Genomic DNA, 22,774 nt, shown 5'->3' on the forward strand with positions numbered 1-22,774 from the left:
GGGAATTCAATAATTTCACCCCTTTTTACTGAAAAGGCAGTTTGCCTAAATGGAAAATTAATAAAGAAATAGGTCATGATTTGAGCATTGGACAGTAACACCAAGCTAGAAAGAATAAATTAGATGTATGCATGACTTTTAAACTTAAAGGTAGGGTAGGTGATTTTAGCAATAGCAAGCTAGTTTTGAAAGCACATGATCCCACCCTCCCTTCAGAACGTCTATAAAGCCACGCCTCTTTCAAAAAACGCACACAGCAGAGTCTGCAAAGTCAGTGTCACACGAGACGGCTTTAAATTAGCTCACGTCTCAAAGGACATGACATACAGATAATAATGAACGTAATAACTTACAGAGCTGCCTGTTTAATAAAAGACGCTATAAAAAGCAGGGATTAAATTCCAACAGCTGACTTGAATGAACCTGGGGCTAAAGCGGTTTCAAAGGTAACTGAAGTTCACACAATCCCATTAATTTGATCCAGGTTGATCTAGATAATTGCATGTGCAGGCTCTTCTTAAGCAGAGGTTTATCATGGATCAAATCGATCCACCATCAAACAGCATATATTTTGTGTTTGTGCAAATTTATACATTTCTATTCTCCATCTGTAAATGTTAGTGCAAATATTTCCATTTTGCTGCTAAATTTCGCATTGAACGAGCGCCGCTGCAATAATTCTGACTGAAATATACATTTTGCTTGGAAAATTAATATGCAATATTTTTATTTAGATCAATTCTATCATCGATTGCTATCAGGATGTGAAGACATTTTCAATCAGAATAACACAAAGTGTTTATGCAAGAATTGGCTACCCTACCTTTAAGCTGAGAGAGCCAAACAATTCAAGAAACAACATCAAGAAAAGGGTATACTCAACTTTTTTAAACCATGTTTACCAGATTATCTTTTTTCAACATCCAGCTTATCCAACAAAAATAATGAATGATGTAGTCAACACAACAGCGTGAAAACAACAACAACAAAACAAAACAAAAAACAGTTTAGGATAATCTTACCAAATACCTAAATTTAACAACCACCTTAAACTATTAATAAGCAGTAATTAGGAGTTTATTGAGGTAAAAGTTGTAGTTAATTGTGAGAATTGGACCCTAATCTACACAAATGAATGAATTCACAACACTGTAACACAATAGAAAAAGGCAACAGTCTGAGAAACCAGCAGAGGAAAAAACAAAGACACGCCTCAGTGAAGATCAGTGTATTTATCCTCCTCTCCTCCATGAGTCCCTGATGAGACCTTCCATCTGACACTACTTTACCTGAGACCAGAGAAAAAATGAACAGCTACTGCCACACAGTGGACTAACACACACACGACACATCAAGGAAACTTGAACCATGTCATTTAGTAAATTCATTTCTTAAAGGTATAGCACACCCGAAAATAAAAATTCTGTCATCATTTACTCACCCTCAAGTTGTTCCAAACCTGTGAATTTCTTTCTTATGCTAAACACAAATCAAGATATGTTGAATGTCTGTAACAAAACAGTTTATACGCTGATTTCACGCAGCTGTCACTTTAAAATCGCTCCTGTGGGAAGAAAACTGGAAGTGTCGCCTTTAATCATAGGAGAGTCGCGAATGGCGTATTGTTGTTTAATGTAGAAATTTGTTATTCTAAAAATGTACATACATTTCTTTCAGGGTTTAGACTATAAACACTGAACTTTACAAATTTATAAATATTTTTATATATATATAAACTTTTTATTTCACAATTCAGACTTTTTTCTCACAATTGCGAGTTTACATCTCGCAATATTTCTCAGAATTGCGAGAAGTCAGAATTGTGAGATATAAAGTCAGAAGATATAAAGTGACAATTGCGATATAAAGTCACAATTGCGAGATATAAAGTCAGAAATGCAAAATAAGAATTACGTGATATAAAGTCGCAATTCCGTGTTATAAAGTCAGAATTGTGAGATATAAAGTTGCTAGATATAAAGTGTCACAATTGCTTGTTATAAAGTCAGAAATGACTGATATAAAGTCAGAATTGTGAGATTTAAACTATTCTGAGGGAGAAAAGTTAGTCTTTTTTCCCCTTAGAATTGGCCTGATAACTCGCAATTGCGAGTTAATCTCACAGTTCTGAGAAAAGATGTCAGAATTTCGACATATAATCGTCGAAAGATAAAAAGTCAGAATTGTGAGATTAAAAAGTCGCACTTCTGTCTTTTTTTTCTCAGAATTGCGACTTTATATCAAGCAATTCTGACTTTATAACACGCAATTGTAATTGTGAGATAAAAACTCGCAATTATTTTTTTATTCATTGGCGGAAATAAGTTTATTAAATTATCAAATCAACAAGTTTGGTTACCAATATTCCTATCTTCTTTTGTGTTCAGCAGAAGAGATACATTAAGGTTTGGAACAACTTGATGACAGAATTGTTATTTTTGGGTGAACTATCCCTTTAATTAAATTGTGTAGGCTAAGCTTATGTTGGTCGGTCGCTTTGTGTTGCTAAGCTCTAACAGCCGATCAAATATACGACATTAACTAAATAAAACCCGTTTTCAAATTAAATTACAAACAGTAATAAAGCTGATATTAAGCTGTTATAGAGCTGTTAGCGGGAATATCAACCACTCATGCTTCATTAACCGTGTTGTTCATGGAGCGACTCCGCCATTGGCTGGTTAACACGTCAATCAAACGCTCAAAGTTGCAGTAAAGTAGAGGAGCCAGTTTGGAAGAGGAAGTTGTCGGCTAATTTGTGAATAAATCGGGACAGTGAGATCAGCTGGACTCGCCATATCTTGGGGAAAGTTTCTGTGTTTTGAGACAGAATGGAAGCCCGACAGGACAGTTCACCCATGGAGGCTTTCGACAAGGACGTGTTGGAAATGACTGTTGAGGATGTTTATGATATTTCCTACGTGATCGGCAGAGATTTATTAAAAGTCAACACAGGTGGCCGGGAATTCTCGGATTTACAGTTCAAAATCGTCCGTGTGCTGGAGATGTTTGAGACAATGGTGAACAAGTACAATCTGTCGATGGAGGAGCTGAGGATGGAGAGGGATAATATGAAGCGAGAAATGGAAAGAGTTGTAGCTGAAGGTTCAAGTGGTGACGTTAATACTAACAATGTGAGTGGGTTCATGTAAAGTTCAGAGCAAAATTCATAAGGTGTTTGTACACAATCTACACACACACACACATATTATATATATATATATATATATATATAATTTTTTTTATTTATTTTTTATTATTTTATAGGAAAGTATTGGGCCAAACAAACTAGTTGTCGACTTAAAAGACCCAAACAGACCAAGATTCACCATGCAGGAGTTAAAGGAGGTTCTGCAGGAGAGAAACAAACTCAAAGCCCAGCTTATGGTGGCCCAAGAGGAACTACAGCTCTACAAGAGGTAAACAAGTCGATTGATTCACATTTACAGGGTTGCAGAGCAAAAAGAAAGAGATTTATAGCTGTTTTAGATTTGAAAATGAAAGTCAGGAAGCTCCACTGTTCTTCAAAATACATGCATATGGATTTGGATTTACATGAGGTCTAATGTCACATCTGATGTGCTTGCAGTGGGGTCCTCGGGTCAGAGCAAAGCATGGTGGAAATAAAACTGGACACGCTTCCTAAGTCAGAACCAGAACCCTCCAGTATTATAGAGGAGAACAAAGAGAAGAGCACGATTCAGAAACTGTGAGTATTTGCCTGTTTCTGTACGATTTTTACATTCAAATTATTATACTTATCAAGTTTATTCAACCAAAAGTAGCTATTAAAAATAGGGTTACACTTTATTTTGAGATAACATTAACGTATTAGTTGACTGTTAGGTTAAGGTTTGGGTTAACTCTGCGATTTATTATAGTCCATTACGATTGTTGCTTGTCAGTACGAACATAATCGCTGTCAGTACGAACATAGTTGTCATGAAAGGAGTAGTTCACTTTAAAAATTTTGCTGATAATTTACTCACCCCCATGTCATCCAAGACGTCCATGTCTTTCTTTCTTCAGTCGAAAAGAAATTAAGGTTTTTGATGATTGACTTCAATGGGGCCCAAACGGTTACCAATGAACTCGTTCATCAAAATGAATGAATCTTTTTTCGAGTCATTTCGTTCGTGAATGAACGCAATGACTCAAAAAGATTTGTTCATTTTGATGAACGAGTTTGAACAGGAGAGTCACGAACCTGAACCTGCACTGAAACTCTTATTTGGACCTTGAATCATTTTGGACCCCATTGAAGTCCATTATATGGAGAAAAATCCTGGAATGTTTTCATCAAAAACCTTAATTTCTCTTCGATTGAAGAAAAGAACTGTGAACTGCGTTACACGCTGGATTGAACTGATGGCTACAAAGAAATCTCTAACGTTAATTTTGGAGGAATCACACTGCAGAACTATGAGTCGAATCTTCTGTAAAATTTGATCGAAACGGTCGTTAATCGGCTGTCGTGAAGTCAAACTAACGATCAAAGACGTCATATTTTAGCCTAGGGTCAGAGGATCCTTTTAGGATTTGCCAAATTTGACGGCCAAAATCACACAGTGTGCACCCGGCTTTATAGTCAGTGTTTTGGGGGGCATCAAAAGTGTTAGCAGATATTAAACGCTTTACTAATACTCCAATCGGAGCGTTGTTGCAAATGCACTTATAGTTATCAAAATAAAGTGTTACCAAAAATAGTTAATATGGCGGTTTTAATCTTCAGTGTCGCATGATTCCTCAAGAAAGCATTCTAATATGTTGATTTTTCTTCTTACAAATGGTGTAAAATAAATATACAAGTATTGCAGGGCGTGTGTGAACCTGTAAAGTCTCATTTATTGAAGCCTCATGTGAGTGGCTTTACCAGTTGTGAGAGGTTTGGAGACTTGCCCACTGGAGTTTGCCCAGCTATCATGTACATTTGAATCATTATGATGCAGAGCGTTTCAAAGCGGCTTTGCAGAGATACTGTATTTTGTCTGTATAGCTTTACAAGAAATGTGTCAAGTGAGCTAACTAAAGACAACTGTGACAAAGCTCCTTTAAAGGGATAGTTCACTTTGAAATTAATTTTTGGTATGTTTTATCTTACCTCAAGGGCATCCAAGATGTAGGTGTCTTTGTTTCCGCAGTAATTTCAATTTTGATGTTTTTAGGTCAAACCGTTTGTCTGTCAGTCATATAATGGAGGTCTATGGTCACCACCTCAAAGAGCATGCACAGAGAAGTCCAAATTAAACATGATTTAATGACTCGTAAATGTGAGTACACATTGATGGCCTGAGACACGAAACGAACGGTTTTTGTAAGAAAACGAACAGTATTTATATCGTTTTTACCTTTTGTAATCACAGCCATGTCCAAGTGATCTGAGGGCGCCGGAAGTGATCTCTGTGGTTAAGAGGTAAAAATTATATAAATACTGTTGGTTTTCTCACACAAACCGCTCGTTTCGTGTCTTAGGTCATCAATGTGTACTTACATTTACGAGTCATTAAATCATGTTTAATCTGGACTTCTCTGTGCATGCTCTTTGAGGTGGTGACCATAGACCTCCATTATATGACTGACAGACAAACGGTTTGACCTAAAAACATAAAAATTGAAAATACTGTGGAAAAAAAGACACCTACATCTTGGATGCCCTTGAGGAAAGATAAAACATATCAAACATTAATTTCAAAGTAAACTATCCCTTTAAGATGGAGAGAAAAACTGGAACAAATTATGTCCAAATTACAACAATATTTAGCTCTGTAAGTCAGTCACGTAGTCAATGAATAGAGTAAGTATGAATTCAGTCTTTGTGCATCTGGGGCTTTTGATGTGTTAATAAATGGAAAAATATTTTAAAAAATGCACCAAATTTTATCATAATTAAACTTATTTGGTGGTGCAAATTTCGAAATGTTTATTGCATCACATTTCCTTCTTGAAGAATCAGTGAAAGTTTGCGCCTGAATGTTAAAAATGTTTCTCAGCAGAGATTGAGCTTATTTTCTACAAATGTCTTGCTCTGAAAAATAATGCATTTTTGCCTCAATGTTTCGAACCATTCCTCTTTTTCAGGTTCTCATTTCGAGGCAAGTAGTCATCTGCGAAACCTAACCAGGATTTAATACAACAAACCAAACGCTCCTGAAACAAGCGAAGCCCTTTCCAGCAGAGCGAGTGACTTTTTTAACAATACTGACCCATTTCTGGCTGGAAATCCTATTTTTTAAATGAGTTTGTTTTAACTTGCTGTTTGTAACTGTTCTCATTGAATTGAACGTGAAGCCAAACATGAATTTGTAGATGTCAAAAACACAAATGTAACTAACATCCATTTTCTATTTTACTCTATGATATTACAATAATCAGTTTTAATTCAGTCAGGTTATATAATTAGCACAACGACACAGTTTGGAACTGATTTTGGTGACAATATATAGAAAACACCTTCAGACTGAATCTGTTAACACACTTTTGGACAGAAAATATCCATATGACTTTGCATATCACTTTCCATTCCTAATATCAATAAACTAGGGATTGCAGAGTTAAATTTAAGAGGTACTTCAACTAAACTATTTTTTTTTGTACCAGGTAACAATATTTAATAAAACTCGATGGTATATGAAGTCGTTAGTTGTGGGCCATATGAATGTAAATATATATTTTTAACTTTTTTTTATTGGCCTGAACTAGTACTAGAATTATATATATATATAAAATGCTATTCTTAATATCTGGACCCTGTTGTTTGTACATGGATTAACATTACATGAAGTTGCTTAATATAATATTCCTAAGATTAAAATGCTTTTTTAAATGTAAACAAAAAAAGAAGTATATCTAGCTCTCTTACATAAGAAATCAAATAATGTAAAATGATTTTCCTTGTTTGATCTGATATGTTCAACTGATGAATGACAACATGAATATCAAGTATTATGAATCAGTTAAAGAGACACACATTTAATATCCAGCTTTTGTTGTTATAGGGTCCAGAAAGTACTTGTTTGGCATGTGATGATCTTGATTTCAGTTGCTTGCTTTTTGCCCATTGGATGTTTCATATTAATTTTTTTTATATTTTTGAAATGCAATAAAAATCTTTGGTCACAAAATGTAATAACCAGTAATATTAATTTCCTATAAAGTGTTTACAGAGCTCAGTTTTGTAGCGCTACGCTCCTTTACGTTGGCGCCTAACAATGGGTTTTATTAATAAGTTTTTATTTGGATTGAAATCGGCTTTATTTCAAAAATAAAACAGTTTCATGATTAAATTGCACTGCCTAAAACAATCATTGAGCATTTGCAGCTGAACATTTAACATGTTTAATTTTTAAATAAACGTATGCATGCTTCTGTACTGCTACAAATCCTTATAAAACTCAACTAAGGTTTAAAGACAAAGGACTCAACACTCACAATTAAAAAAAAAAAAAAAAGGTATAATTGCGTCACAATTAAACAATTTTTCCTATACAAAATGTACAGTAACTACACCCATTTGAATATCATTTTATCCTTAAAGTCAAAGACTGATATTTTTAAAAATTACACATTAAAATGAAAATGAATAATACACCCAAAACAAGAAGCTTTCGGCCTTCGTCCAAAAAACATTTACACCGATCCTTCAAAACACAAATTATGATATTCTATGATCCAATCATTGCTTTTTAAAGCTTTAAAAATTATCAAAAACAGCCTTCAAAGTATCTCATGTTTTCTTCTGAAGAAAACCAAGTCGGAACATCATAAGTATGAGTAAATTTAATTTTGAGTGATCTTTCCCAAGCCATTAAGTAGACAATGAGCTAAAACGGTTCCCATCATTCAGCCTTAACCCAAGGTGTATTCAAGTTCATTTTACGGTACCATCTATCATAGTCCACAATACTCCACTAGAAACCATCAGCAGAACTCCTCCAGCAAGAGTGCATTAGTGCTTGAGCCATGGATGAGCGGCGAGGGCTTCTTTACTGCGGTCCCCGTAGTCATACAGCAGCTCCTCGTCCTCCTCCAGGTCTCTGGACGCCAGGAAGATGAGGTGAGGCGTGCCGTTTATAGCATGCAGTTTGGTCTGAAGGTTGCCGTTTTTACTGTGGTTGATCAGTCGGCCCAGACGGTGGGTTTCTTTGGTAGCGTCAACACTGGAAAAATGCACAAGCAATTATATACTTTGAATGTAATGCAAATTTCTCTATATTCCAAGTAAAAGCCAAAAAACACAATCCTGGTGTTTTAATCAGTCTCTTTAGTTCAGATTTCCTCGAGGGGATGGTCTATGGTCTAATGGACAAAAACTTGCACAATTTACATATGACACAGACACAGCTTTCGTTTCGGATAACTTTACCTTACCGAGGCTAGCTAACTTTGCCTTACCGAGGCTAGCTAACTTTGCCTTACCGAGGCTACAAGCTAACTTTACCGAGGCTACACTAGCTAACTTTGCCTTACCGAGGCTACTAGCTAACTTTGCCTTACCGAGGCTACTAGCTAACTTTGCCTTACCGAGGCTACTAGCTAACTTTGCCTTACCGAGGCTACTAGCTAACTTTACCTTACCGAGGCTACAAGCTAACTTTGCCTTACCGAGGCTAGCAGCTAACTTTACCTTACAGAGGCTACTAGCTAACTTTGCCTTACCGAGGCTACTAGCTAACTTTGCCTTACCGAGGCTACTAGCTAACTTTACCTTACCGAGGCTAGCAGCTAACTTTACCTTACTGAGGCTACAAGCTAACTTTACCTTACCAAGGCTAGCTAACTTTACCTTACTGAGGCTACAAGCTAACTTTACCTTACCAAGGCTAGCTAACTTTACCTTACCGAGGCTACACTAGCTAACTTTACCTTACCGAGGCTAGCAGCTAACTTTACCTTACCGAGGCTACTAGCTAACTTCACCTTACCGAGGCTAGCAGCTAACTTTACCTTACCGAGGCTACTAGCTAACTTTACCTTACCGAGGCCTGCAGCTAACTTTACCTTTCCGAGGCTACACTAGCTAACTTTACCTTACCAAGGCTAGCTAACTTTGCCTTACCGAGGCTAGCTAACTTTACCTTACCGAGGCTACACTAGCTAACTTTACCTTACCGAGGCTAGCAGCCAACTTTACCTTACCGAGGCTACTAGCTAACTTTACCTTACCGAGGCTACTAGCTAACTGTACCTTACCGAGGCTAGCAGCTAACTTTACCTTACCGAGGCTACTAGCTAACTTTACCTTGCCGAGGCTAACTGTACCGAAGCTAACGTCTGTTATAGTTTCTATAGTCTTACGTTATAATCGCAACGTTACACCGTCATGCCTGAGTGTGTTGTACCAGACTGCACACAGGATCTTGGATCTTGCTCGCTTCCCGGGAGATGTAGTTCATTAAAACTAAATGTTACTCTTCTGTTTTATGAAAAACTGCGACTTTCAGAATTATCTTTTAAAGTGACAAACATCATATGCGTAATTCAGGGCACAATTCAGACAGATTAAAAATATAAGTTGTCTCTCGCCATTGACTACCATACATATTTTTTCCGAAATAAGGTCCCATGAGCCGGAAGCGGAGGGGCGGGACTTAGGCTCTCTATACCTGTAAACCGGGCCATAAATAAAACGTCCAAATACTCACCAGTAGGTTTTATCGTGGTAGCGGAAATAGTACATGTAGCAGCCCGTAGAGGGATCCTGAGCGTATTGAGATTCTCTTGCTTTGGCATCAGCGATCTCCAACAAATCCCCATGGTACTCCACTACAAACTCGCCTTTCTTAAACGCTCGGTCTGCAAAGATCCCTCTTCCTTTTCCTTCAATACATTTCACCTAATTAAACATAGCAGATGCTTAAAGCAAAGAATGACAGGTTTCACATTACAACATTGTTAAAGTCTCACCTTGAGCCCCTCTTCCACATCATTTCTGATGAGATCATCAATGTGCTGCTGCTTTTCACACTGTTTTAAAACAACATGGCCATATTTAGCGCTAGATATGAAAAAAGTGAGTTATGACATTCTGATTGAAAAATACCAGGTCAGAAATATATATATATATATATATATATATATATATATATATTTTATTATTATTATAAATGGGTGAATCGTTCACAATAAGAGCTATAACAAAAAAAATATATATATATATATATTACTACATTTTAAAACTTCCAACCTTTAACTCAGCTTTGCTTTTCCTGCAACTTCGCCTTATAGGGTAATAATCTGTGACTTTTCGATTGAGTTCAGACTCTTTTCCTTTCAATCTGAAGAAAATAAGGCAAATACACATTATAAATAAACTTTAATAAAACAGAAACCTCGACACACAAACAAATTAGACTTACTTCCTGTCTGTTGACTTTTCACCATTCATTCTCTGCCCGGATTTAGTTTGCTTACTCGTCCCAGAATCTTTCTGAGGCGCATCAATCTGATCATTATGAGCACATTTAAGGATCTTGCCAGTGTTTTCTTGTTTCGGTGCATTGAGCTCATCAACATCTTTGACTAGCCAAAGAAACAAAAAAGTAGTAAGTAAAACAACTTTGACTATGATGAATGTGCATCTTCAATATGATATAAACAAATACCTTCACTTTGTTTGTTCGTGTCCACTGCAGAATTGTCTTCTAATATTGGGATGAGTGGGTGATTCCGAAGCGGCTTGTTTTGACTCAGACAACCATGTATTGTTAGCTGAACTTGGCATGTCTAAGACACAAATAGGTATTTTTTAAAGCAATATGCATTATTAACTTCTTTAAAGGAGTAGTTCACTTTTAAAAAAAACTTTTGCTGATAATTTACTCTCCCCCATGTCATCCAAGATGTCCATGTTTTTCTTTCTTCAGTCGAAAAGAAATTAAGGTTTTTGATGAAAACATTCCAGGATTTTCTCCATATAATGGACTTTAATGGGAACCAAACGATTCAAGGTCCAAATGAGAGTTTCAGTGCAGCTTTAAACGATTCCAGACGATGAATAAGGGTCTTATCAAGCGAAACGATCGCTCATTTAAAAAATAAATAACAAAGTTTAAGTATTATAAGCTCAAATAGTCGCCTTGCTCTGTTCTGTGATGAGCATTCATGTGACTCGTTCATCAAAATGAAAGAATCTTTTTCCCGAGTCAATTCGTTCATTTCGTTTGTTGAATGAACCAAATGACTCGTAAAAAAGATTTGTTCATTTTGATAAACAATTTTGAACAGGAGAGTCACGAACGCTCATCACAAAACAGAGCAAGGCGAGCATTTGAGCTTATAAAACTTAAACTTTTATTATTTATTTTTTAAATGAGCGATCGTTTCGCTAGATAAGACCCTTATTCATCGTCTAGAATCATTTAAAGCCCTTTGAACAGTTTGCACTGAAAGTGTCTTTTGGACCTTGAAACGTTTGGACCCCATTGAAGTCCATTATATGAAGAAAATCCTGGAATGTTTTCATCAAAAACCTCGACTGAAGAAAGAAGACAGGGATATCTTGGATGACATGTGGGCGAGTAAGTTTTTTTTTTTTAAGTGAACTACTCCTTTAAAGGGATAGTTCAACAAGCAAACAACAACAACAAAAAAAGAGAAGCAGAAATCATCACTCCCCCTCATCATGTTGTTCCAAACCTGTTTGAGTTTCTTTTCCTTACTTTTTTTTTTTTTTTTTTTTAGAAAAAAAGACAACATTTTAAAGAAGGTTGGAGATCCAACAGTTGATAAACCATTAACTTCCAATTAGGAATAAAAAAACAAAAATTGAAAATTGAATAGAAATCAACGCCGTCAACTGTCTGATGAACATAAGGGTGAGTAAATGACGATTTTCGTTTTTGGGGTGTTTTTTTTTAAGGTGATCGATCAGTAACGTTAGAAAAATACATTCAGAATTGCAGACGCATCTCTCCTACCGTTGGCTTCCCGTGTTGGTTTTCTTTAGCCTGTTCAGCCTTCTCGTCGCCAGGTCTTCGTTTGGTCGACTTTTTGCCTAATGAGTAAATAAATAAAGCTTTACAAAATAGTATGCGTATAAATGCTGCGACTAACGTCAGGATTCGAGCAGCATACATTGATCGCAAATATATAACGAAACAGCAAGGTCATAGCGTCACTAAATATCAGATCGATTCTTCTAATTATCATCGTTTTTCACAAACAAACAGGTGCACGTCTGTAAGTCACATGCTAATTTTAACCTTATTTATTATTTTACCTTTTCCCATCTTGGATTCGATTTCCACCAACAATCAGATAGGGTTATAAACAGCACAGCATGCTGAGATAAATAACTTGACGTCAGGACGCCTGGGGTTTTTAAATATCAATTCGGTAGCGTTCATTGGTCGAACTCTTGTAGAGTAGGCGTGTGATTGGTTTAAGAAACGCGGAAGTGCTTCCTACGTACTTCCGGTTTTATCTTTTTAATGTAATTTATTCATTCATTGATTTTTATTCAGTGCCAGAAGAACAAGAGGTATACTCGCATTATGACTTTAACATTAGCTGCCAGAAAAGAATCTTTTTTCCCCCCCTGGCAGCTAATGTTAAAGTCATAATGCGAGTATTATTAATTTCCAGTCCTTTCAAAGAACATGTTTTTGTGAAAAAAATAGCTTTTTCAAAAAAGTTTGCTTTGAGCCCATTTCTTTTTATGTATATGGTATTTTCCTAATAAAATAAATAACTGTATAATATATGTTGTTCTTTATATTCCAAATTGTCATTCTGAGTTTAAAAAAGGGCATCAAATACACTAATTCCTCACCCCTACGGTGAGGATAATGTTGGATGTATAAATCAGCCTTTAGGTGCTGTTTGATTCTTGTTTATTAACCAGTTTAATCTTTCAAACGTTGCATACTCAACAACAAAACCCTTAGATTTCAGTTCAATAAAACAGGGACAAAGATACACACACAAGCTTTAAAGTTTCCACTGTACACAAAATATTAAAGCTCCTGTTTCTTAATTTACAGATTACACTGTTGAAGTGGTTCTGTCCATTGTGTTTAATTCATAAGAAAAAAGGGATGAAATAATGTGCACCTCAGCATTTCTCATCTTCTTGGTCTGAGCAAAGCATCTCCTTAAATCGTCTTTTTTTCTCCATGTTTTCATTTACTCTCTTCCGTTTGTCCTGTTTCCTTTGCATGGATTCCTTTTTTATTTTCAGCAGTTCACTTTCCTCACCCTTGTATGCGACGTCCAGTTTCTCACGTAAAATCTCTCGTGCTCGTTTTCTGTTCAAATCCACAGATCTGGTCTGGTGACACTGCAAGAGAATACGAGATCCTTTTATTATAATAATAGTTTGGTCAGAATAGGCCACACAATGACACATATAGGCTTCACTGTGGGATTTTGGATAGTCAAGATTTAGAATTACAATTAGATATACACTTTTATTTATATATCGTTTGAATAACTAGGGCTAAAGTTATTTATTTCTTCTCTTCATTGATTGTATCAATGTTTATATTGATAGGCCATTTGTCAGGAATCAGGATCACCCATTGTGCGAGTTGATGAATGTTTATATGTGAATAAAAGCCCAAATTAAATCTGTTCATCATATGAATCAACCGAGTCTCTTCAGAAAATTTAGACTAAGCCACTCAATTCATTTTTACGATCTCTTTAAGAACTTTTTGAAGCGTCAAAATGGTAGTTGCGTAGCTGTCAATGGAAGGACAGAAATCTCTCAGATTTCATCAAAAAGATCTTCATTTGTATTCTGAAGATGAATGAAAGTCTTGCATGTTTGAAATGACATGATTAATGACTTTTTTTTAAGGTGAACTGTCCCTTTAAGATCATTAACGAACTTACCTTCACGACGATACCAGTAGGAATGTTTATATGTGAATAAAAGCCCAAATTAAATCTGTTCATCATATAAAGCGATCGAGTCTCTTCAGAAAATTTTGACTAAACCACTCAATCCATATGGATTAGTTTTATGATCTCTTTATGAACTTTTTGAAGCGTCAAAAGGGTAGTTGCGTAGCTGTCAATCAATGGAAGGACAGAAATCTCGCAGATTTCTTTAAAAGGATAATAATTTGTATTCTGAAGATGAATGAATATTATTATTTATTTATTTTTAGGTGAACTGTCCCTTTAAGATCATAAACGAGCTCACCTTCACGACGATACCAGTGGGGATGTGTTTAAGCACGACGCAGTTGCTGGTTTTGTTGGTGGCTTGTCCACCAGGGCCAGATCCCCGAACAAACTGTTCCTCAAGGTCTTCCTCGTCTAAAACTGGCAGGTCAATCTGGTATTTCTTACCAGCAGCGAAAACAAACGGCCATCCTATTAATCTCCAGTGACTCTGTGGAGAAAGTATCGTCATGTGTCCAATGTTTATCATTCCCAGCTTCAGCTTCCAGACGGAGAAAAGCCGGTGACTGACTAAAGTCGTCATCCCTCAAAGTTTCCCCTTGTAGAAACACATACGAACTCACTCAACCCAATTAAACGTATTCAAGTAACAAACCTGAAACGAAACAACAGAAATATCAGTATGTACAACACTGTACTGTACTGAATACACATTACTTCTTCTTTCATTATATGATGATTCACACACTATGTGCACGTTGCCATCTACTGGTCTGTTACACAATCAGAGATAATGTTAATAATATAAAAAGTTATTCATTGTGGTTATGTAATTATGCTTCTTCTATTAGTGCACTAACCTGTTTATAATCAAATCAAATAGACAATGACTTCGTTATTTCAATTAACATTTAATGTAATATTAAAATAAAAATTTATTTTACAAAGGCAATTTGCACTCTCCGTATAGCCCTTGAACTATTATTGTTTAGTCTGAACTGCTGAAGTGGAGGTTGGTCAAGAAAACATCATCAGAAATTAACATGCACAACTTATGGATATGGACATGAAACATTATTTCCAAGCATTTATACTGACGCTCCGATCAAGATGATGCATATAGTATATAAGAATTTGAATTTTAATGCATTAAAGCTGCGAGTGTTGTAAAACTTATGTATTTGAAATAAGTTTCTGTTAATAATCACCGACATGTTACACTCTAAAAAATGCTGGGTTGTTTTAACCCAATTTTGGGTCAAATATGGACAAACCCGAAATGTTGGGTTAAAAATGTAATGTAAAAATTTAACCCAACGGCTGGGTTAGTCCATATTTGACCCAAAGTTGGGTTAAAACAACCCAGCATTTTTTAGAGTGTACGTTTCATATTTCCTGCATAATTTCATACATACAAACTATATTTTGTCATTAGTAGGAACACTCATCTGAAGAATTTCTGGACATCTGCAGTAACAATTCATTACAGACTCTCATGTGCGACACGACTTATATGCACTAATTCCTAAACATACTGTAAATTCAGTTTGAAATGTAGTGAATTCAGTTTTGATGCAGTCAGCTCTTATTTTTAATAAAGAAAACCAACATGCATAAAGATATTTTATTGATGTCGCAGCAGTCCTCTGGTCTCATTAAAGGTAAAACCATAAACTGATGCAGAGTTTTAATGGCAAAGAATACAATCAGACAGAAAATGACATTATTTACAAATAAATAAAGCCATTAAAAAAGTCTTTTGCAATTTACAGATGAATGAGAGACAGTCTCTTCCTGATTTGAAGGAACATCAAATATGCAAAGTTATTAATTACCCTCATTTGGTAATTTCCTGTTTTATTCAACTCCTTAGTCTGTAGTTCACCTGAAAAATGAACATCTGAGAGCAAAATATCATTCGCACACCACATTTAGTCAAGGGAGAGAAATACAAAAGGACTAAGGAATTGTTGGATTCTTGTAGAAATGCAGAAGTCTTTGGATTGGCCAGGACTTGTCATTAAGGATTAGTTCAACTTCCTGATCATTTACTCTCCCCCACGTCATCCAAGATGTTCACCTATTTCTTTCTTCAGTCGAAAATAAATTATGGTTTTTGATGAAAACATTCCAGGATTTTCTCCATATAATGGACTTCAATGGGGTCCAATGGGTCGACGGTCCAAATGAGAGTTTCAGTGCAGCTTCAAAGGGCTTTAAACGACACCAGACGATGAATAAGGGTCTTATCTAGACAAGCCAATGCTCATTTTATACAAAAATAAACATTTATATATGTTTTAACCACAAATGCATGTCTTGCACTAGCTCTGTGATGCGACACATATTATAACAACATGTTGAAAGGTCAAGCGTGACGTAGGTGGAAATACCGACCCAGTGTTAAAGTAGTTCACTTTTAAAAAAACTTTTGCTGATAATTTACTCACCCCCATGTCATACAAGATGTCTTTCTTTCTTCAGTCGAAAAGAAATTAAGGTTTTTGATATAATGGATTTCAATGGGGACCAAACGGTTCAAGGTCCAAAAGACAGTTTCAGTGCAAACTGTTTAAAGGGCTTTAAACGATTCCAGACGATGAATAAGGGTCTTATCGAAATGATTGCTCAATTAAAAAATAAAAAAGTTTCAGTTTTATAAGCTCAAATGCTCGCCTTGCTCTGTTCTGTGATGCGCATTCGTGACTCTCCTGTTCGAACTCGTTCATCAAAATGAACGAATCTTTTTTCGTGTCATTTGGTTTATTCAACAAACGAAATGAACGAATTGACTCGGGAAAAGATTCGATCATTTTGAAAAAAATGAGTTCGAACAGGAGAGTCACGAACGCGCATCACAGAACAGAGCAAGGCGAGCATTTGAGCTTATAAAACTTAAACTTTGTTATTTATTTATTAAATGAGCGATCGTTTCGCTCGATAAGACCCTTATTCATCGTCTGGTGTCGTTTAAAGCCCTTTGAACAGTTTGCACTGAAAGTGTCTTTTGGACCTTGAACCGTTTGGTCCCCATTGAAGTCCATTATATGGAGAAAATCCTGGAATGTTTTCATCAAAAACCTTAATTTCTTTTTGACTGAAGAAAGAAAGACATGGACATCTTGGATGACATGGGGGCGAGTAAATTATCAGCAAAAGTTTTTTCGAAGTGAAATACTCCTTTAACAAAGCGTACAGGCAAAGACTAAACATTTTTGATCCCAGCCGAGGAATAAGCCTTATCTAGACAAACCAGCAGCCATTTTATACAAAAATAAACATTTAACCACAAATGCTCGTTTTGCACTAGCTATGATGCGCCACACATTATAGTAACATGTTGAAAGGTCAAGCGTGACATAGGTGTATGTACCGACCCTAGTTTATAAAGCGAACGTGCAAAGACTAAATCAATTTGCCTAGATAACTCCCTTATTCCTCGCCTGGGATTGTTTTGAGACTTTGAAGCTGCACTGAAACTCTCATTTGGACCTTTAACCGTTTGGACCCCATTGAAGTCCATTATATGGAGAAAATCCTGGAATGTTCTCCTCAAAAACATGAATTTCTTTTCGACTGAAGAAAGAAAGACGTGGACATCCTGGATGACATGGGGGAGAGTAATTTTAATTCTGAAGTGAACTAATCCTTCATATCCGCCACTTCGCTACCTGTTGATCCCCAATCTCTTCTGGAAGGCATCACCATCGCCCTTAGTGGCTTGCTGTGTGAAAAACATCGAGACAACAATGACATGTCTCACAAATCTGCAGAAAACATAAACATAATGCTTCAGAAAGACATGTCATGCACCTTGTTGATGTCTTTGTGTCGCTCCTTGGTGACAATTTCTTCCAAAACTTCCCCATCGCCTCTTATAAGCCTGTGTAAAAATGCATCATGTTAACGTTTTATTGCCTTGTGGATGTAGCAGGTTGATGAAACTTATACTAAATAGTGATTTGACGGTTTAACCTGGTGCGCCCGGTCTCGGGGTCGACGACACGGCGGATGATGCTTTGCCTCGCATCGTATTCTTCCTTTGTCATCGGTCTCTTGGTGCAGAAAGTCTCCTTCTGTTCGTCAGTCATGACTACAGGACGAGAGAAACCGCATTTTATCTACAGAAAATGTTTTTTTAAAACACACATTTCAGTAATAGTTTACTAAAAAGGTTTAATTTGTTAATATTAGTTTACTACACTATTTGGCATGAATTCATGATGGAAAAATGCATTTAATAATCTTAGTTAATGTTAATCTCAGCATTTACACAAAAAGTTGGATCTGTTAATATTATGTAATGGACCGGAGATGCCATGAACTAACACGGTATCAGCAAGGTTTTTTAAAGTCAGATTTAAAGACCTGCACAAATAAAATTAATATAATAATAGCATATCGGCAGGGTAGTGCAATGTCTATGGAAACATTAAAGTGTTAACTATGATTTTTAAACAATTTTACAGTTCAATAAAATTATAAACCTCACATTTTGGCTTTTTTTTAGTCCCCCTGTAGTGAAAATCCATTTTTTTAATGTTGTTTATACGTCTATGTGGTGTTTATAATATGCTTTAGGTCAAACCATGTGTAAATTCATAAGTGGACAGCATTGCTGAGTATTTTCTCCTTAAAACTGCAGTGAACCAAAGACAGTCTCGGTTTGAAATCGCTGACGTCACAAACGACCTTGTAACCAATCAGATCAATGCGTGATTGTCAATCAGTGGATCTCTGAGCTGAGTGAGTGAGTGGAGGCGGGGTTCATTTGCATATTCATAAAACCACGTATACTATACGAAGCAAGGGTGTTGAGTTACATTCAAGGTATTTTAAGGCATGAAGAATGGAAAAAATGCTTAAATATGTCATTTTGGTGATCAAAGATGAGTTTTAAGGGAGTTTTTGAGTTTCAAGAAACGTGCTTCAGATGTGTGCGCGGAATACTTCTAGTTTTATTTTTATAAATTAAAGAAGTAGTTCACTTTTAAAAAAAACTTTTGCTGATAATTTACCCGCCCCCATGTCATCCAAGATGTCCACGTCTTTCTTTCTTCAGTCGAAAAGAAATTTAGGTTTTTGATGAAAACATTCCAGGATTTTCTCCATATAATGGACTTCAATGGGGTCCAAACGGTTCAAGGTCCAAATGAGAGTTTCAGAGCAGCTTCAAAGGGCTTTAAACAATTCCAGACGATGAATAAGGGTCTTATCAAGCGAAACGATCGCTCATTTAATAAATAAATGACAAAATTTTAAGTTTTATAAGCTCAAATGGTCGCCTTGCTCTGTTCTGTGATGCGCGTTCGTGACTCTCCCGTTCAAACTCGTTCATCAAAATGAACAAATCTTTTTTCGAGTCATGACTCGAAGGGTCCTTGATAAGACCCTTATTCATCGTCTGGTGTCATTTAAAGCCCTTTGAACAGTTTGCACTGAAACTGTCTTTTGGACCTTGAACGTTTGGACCCCATTGAAATCCATTATATGGAGCAAAATCCTGGAATGTTTTCATCAATGACTCGCATTGTAAAGTGGGGACCATGTTGTAAAGTGTTATCATAACTTCTTATCTTTTTGTCCGTTAGGCATTGGTGTGTATGTTGCGAACACATACCAGGGCCGGGTTCTTTGGTCTCTTCATTCAGCCAGGTCTGCAGGAACGGTGAGAGCTGTTCCTCAGAAACACGAGTCGGTAAAGAAGCTTCTCTCGCAGCTTTCAGCGCCAACTTCTTCTGCCGCTTCTTTTCCTTCTTCTCCCTTTTCTTTTCACGCTTCAGTTTCTTTTCTTCTCGCCTTTTCTTTTTCTTCTTGGCCTTTTTTTCTCTGGACGAGGAAGTGGAGCTTGAAGACGACGAAGAGCTGGAGCGGCTCCTCTTCATCTTTTTCTTCTCTAATTTCAGACCAGAATTTGAGGCACATGTTATACTGCGTGTACACATTACTATTTGTTCATCTCTCAATCCTTATTGCATTGCATTATAAAAATTAGAATATTGTGCAAAAGTTCATTTATCTCAGTAAGGTGAAACTAATATATTATATAGACTCATTACATGCAAAGTGAGATATGTCAAGTCTTTATTTGTTATAATTTTGATGATTATGGCTTACAGATTTGAAAACCCCAAATTGTGAAAAGGTTTTCCTAAGCTATAATCCATTATCATCAAAATTATAATAAATAAAGGCTTGAAATATCTCACTTTGGATGTAATGAGTCTATATAATATATTAGTTTCACCTTTTAAGTTGAATTACTGAAATGAACTTTTGCACCATATTCTAATTTTCCGAGTTTCATCTGTATGCTTTGAAAATACAGTGCTTTAATCATAAAACTCAGCATTTAAACATCATTTTACTAAGACATATTATAGGAAGATACAGAATGACGATTGATATTTATATGCTTTTTAATAAGTACCCTGCTATACCGTAATAAAGATCTCATTAACTTACAAGCGATCAGAATTTCATCTTACTTTTTTGAGCAACTGCACCAAATTGTATATTTTCGCTCAGTTTGGGCCTCTGAATAAATTTGAGGTGTTTTTTCCCCTTCTACTATATGATTTTTTTTTAATTTTGTCTAAAGGTTCAATTAACTCTTCGATTTATAAGTTAAAAAAAAATAGATTTTTTTGACTATTACTTCATATGTCAGCCTTCAGGTTCACACAAATGACAGAATTTTCTTTTCTTTTTAACACAGTTGTCAATATAGGTGTAATAAGAGCCCATTCATTCCCTTTCTCTCACCAGTGGACCGTTCATGCTTCTTCTGGAGGCTTGGACTGGGTCTCCGGGCGCTTGATGATGATGATAAGCTTTGGGATTTGCTCTCTTCTCCGGTTCTGATCTTAGATCGTCTTTCAGCGTCACTCCCTCCCATCAGTAATAATCGACTTGCCAAGCTGTCGGGAAAGTAGCAGTCCTGATTCGTTACTGTTTTAAAGCAGTATGCTCTTGTAATAAATGTGATTGCTATAAATCTGCAGGTAAAAACAAACAATTCAACATATCAAGTATACTATAGACTTTTGATAACACTTAATAATAGGCTCAATTCGTTTACATTATCTAATGCATTACTTATACACTCATAAAGGTTTTTTTCTTTTTAAGAATTACGCAATTTACTTAATAGTAAAATTCCTACAAATTGAATTAATGATTGTTCAAATTATTCAATTAAATAACGTAAGGATTATTAAATTCAATTTGATCGAATTTTTACTATTCATTAGGCTTTTTGTCATGTCATGATATTAAAAAAATCGAGATATTGAAGGAAATGTAATGATGACTATCTTTGCTGTCATAATTTCGACTTTTTATTATGATTCACAAAATCTTTTATTATTTATTTATTTTTATTTTTTTTACTTGTGGCTGAAATGGGCTTTCCATAAGCCTGTGTGCGCAAGCAAGGTACGATAAATGTCATAAGCAGCCACATTATGTAGTAATTAAGATGGTTACTTACAAGAAACGTATCAACAACAGTAAAGTGTGTGTGTGATTGTGCAAGCACACTGCATTTAGACAAACTATATTGTATGAAGCGCAAAAAGCTGACATATATGGTCGTTATGAGGACCAATACAACAAAATATACATCCTTATAAACTCCTCTAGTGTTTAAGTCGAGAGCACATTTAATAAGTCTGTATAACCGCAGAAAGTGTGTGTATTTATTTGCCACAGGCCCGGAACTGCATGGCCTCTAATAATCTAAAATCAAATGACGACAGCACAAACTTCATCTTAATCATAGGGACCAAATAAATAACACATATTAATACTTACTCGTCCACTAGTCCAAAATTCCTTTACTTTCTGCTTTCTAATAAGATATTTAAACCCGAAGTCTGTAGAGAACCGTAATGTGCACTCCGCAGTATCAACAACAGAATGCCGGATATCCGGTTTCGTGATGTTTCATAATTAAAGTTCCAGGCGTAATTTTTTCCCCATTTATTCTGTATATTTACAAAATAATCTTAGTAATAATATATATATATATATATATATATATATTATTTAAATATATACACTTTTATTATATAAATGTATATGTGTGTATATATATATTTTATTATATTATTATATATATTATTATATATTCAAAAATGTTCTTTAAATTTACTATTGTAAATGCATTTGGCTAATGGATTTATCCAAAGTGACTCATTGCATTCAACGTGAATTTGATCAGTTCACGCATGAATAAATCCTTTAGCCTTTGTGTTGCTAGAAACATGAACTACCATACATGAATATTATCAATAAACTACATAATCATAATAGAAGTCAGAATTCCTACGTTTTAACAAAACACTTAAGGGTTTCAAACACAAACAGGCTAATATGATTCAAATAAAACATAAGGTTGCATATTATGCTTTTAATTTCATGTCTGGAAGGCATTACATGTTAGTATGCAAAACAGATTTCAGTAAGACATCGGAATATACAACTAAAAAGAAAAAAAAAAGAAAAAAGAAAAAAAAGCACCAACCTGCCAAGATTTTTCATCTCGATAGGAGGGGATAAATAAAATAAAGTAGTGATGGGTCAGTCAATTCAATCACAAATATTCCCTAGACCGTCATTGCAAAGGTCATTTGGTCAGTTATCTTTCATGCTGACTCACTATTGACCAGAATTAGCCATGTGACTCTTTCCACACACTCACATCTGAAGGTAAATGCAACGACACTGACTGCAGTTGCACTAGAAACAGTGTTTCTCATGAATAAATATGCTTCAAAACATCTGGCAATATCCTATTTTAATACTTAAACATACAAAATGCTGAAAAAATGCAAAACTGTAACAGAACAAAACATAATAGGGCTGCACAATATATCGAAATATCACAAATGTATATATCGCAATAATGTGCAATAACGGGTCA

The 22,774-nt window shown here is 35.6% G+C and overlaps 4 protein-coding genes across 6 annotated transcripts; 1 reads left to right on the plus strand and 3 right to left on the minus strand.

Annotated features, from left to right (window-relative positions):
- Window positions 1-2,726: 2,726 nt before the first annotated feature.
- rilpl2 (Rab interacting lysosomal protein-like 2) lies at window positions 2,727-6,250 on the plus strand. Its single transcript, XM_039662162.2, has 4 exons — window positions 2,727-3,134; window positions 3,268-3,419; window positions 3,590-3,709; window positions 6,079-6,250. The coding sequence occupies exons 1-4, from the start codon at window positions 2,832-2,834 to the stop codon at window positions 6,098-6,100; spliced, it is 597 nt and encodes a 198-aa protein (XP_039518096.2). The 5' UTR covers window positions 2,727-2,831; the 3' UTR covers window positions 6,101-6,250.
- A 982-nt stretch (window positions 6,251-7,232) lies between these two features.
- On the minus strand, window positions 7,233-12,353 carry kmt5ab (lysine methyltransferase 5Ab). The gene is made up of 8 exons (XM_039662154.2): window positions 12,218-12,353; window positions 11,916-11,992; window positions 10,602-10,722; window positions 10,356-10,518; window positions 10,184-10,274; window positions 9,904-9,963; window positions 9,642-9,832; window positions 7,233-8,156 (listed from the first exon to the last, which is right to left on the minus strand). The coding sequence occupies exons 1-8, from the start codon at window positions 12,225-12,227 to the stop codon at window positions 7,946-7,948; spliced, it is 924 nt and encodes a 307-aa protein (XP_039518088.2). The 5' UTR covers window positions 12,228-12,353; the 3' UTR covers window positions 7,233-7,945.
- mtrfr (mitochondrial translation release factor in rescue) lies at window positions 10,706-14,555 on the minus strand. 2 transcript variants are annotated; one of them, XR_016168209.1, is made up of 4 exons: window positions 14,147-14,555; window positions 13,051-13,276; window positions 11,916-11,992; window positions 10,706-10,722 (listed from the first exon to the last, which is right to left on the minus strand). XR_016168209.1 is itself a non-coding variant. In XM_039662166.2 (2 exons), exons 1-2 carry the CDS (start codon window positions 14,429-14,431, stop codon window positions 13,052-13,054), a joined length of 510 nt encoding a protein of 169 aa, XP_039518100.2. In that variant the 5' UTR covers window positions 14,432-14,555; the 3' UTR covers window positions 12,814-13,051. The 2 variants fall into 2 exon arrangements, 1 of the variants encoding a protein (XP_039518100.2); XM_039662166.2 differs by lacking the exons at window positions 10,706-10,722; window positions 11,916-11,992 and having other exon boundaries at window positions 12,814-13,276.
- Window positions 14,556-17,486: 2,931 nt separating this feature from the next.
- arl6ip4 (ARF like GTPase 6 interacting protein 4) lies at window positions 17,487-21,797 on the minus strand. Of its 2 annotated transcripts, none has more exons than XM_039662159.2 (6): window positions 21,664-21,797; window positions 20,614-20,768; window positions 19,469-19,744; window positions 17,824-17,941; window positions 17,662-17,731; window positions 17,487-17,572 (listed from the first exon to the last, which is right to left on the minus strand). In XM_039662159.2, the coding sequence occupies exons 2-6, from the start codon at window positions 20,744-20,746 to the stop codon at window positions 17,516-17,518; spliced, it is 654 nt and encodes a 217-aa protein (XP_039518093.2). In that variant the 5' UTR covers window positions 20,747-20,768; window positions 21,664-21,797; the 3' UTR covers window positions 17,487-17,515. The 2 variants fall into 2 exon arrangements, with proteins under 2 accessions (XP_039518093.2, XP_039518094.2); XM_039662160.2 differs by having other exon boundaries at window positions 20,614-20,846; window positions 21,664-21,775.
- Between the last annotated feature and the right edge of the window lie 977 nt (window positions 21,798-22,774).

Source organism: Pimephales promelas, chromosome 4 (genome assembly GCF_988280905.1).
Source record: "Pimephales promelas chromosome 4, fPimPro1.hap1.1, whole genome shotgun sequence".
NCBI classification, from domain to species: domain Eukaryota; kingdom Metazoa; phylum Chordata; class Actinopteri; order Cypriniformes; family Leuciscidae; genus Pimephales; species Pimephales promelas.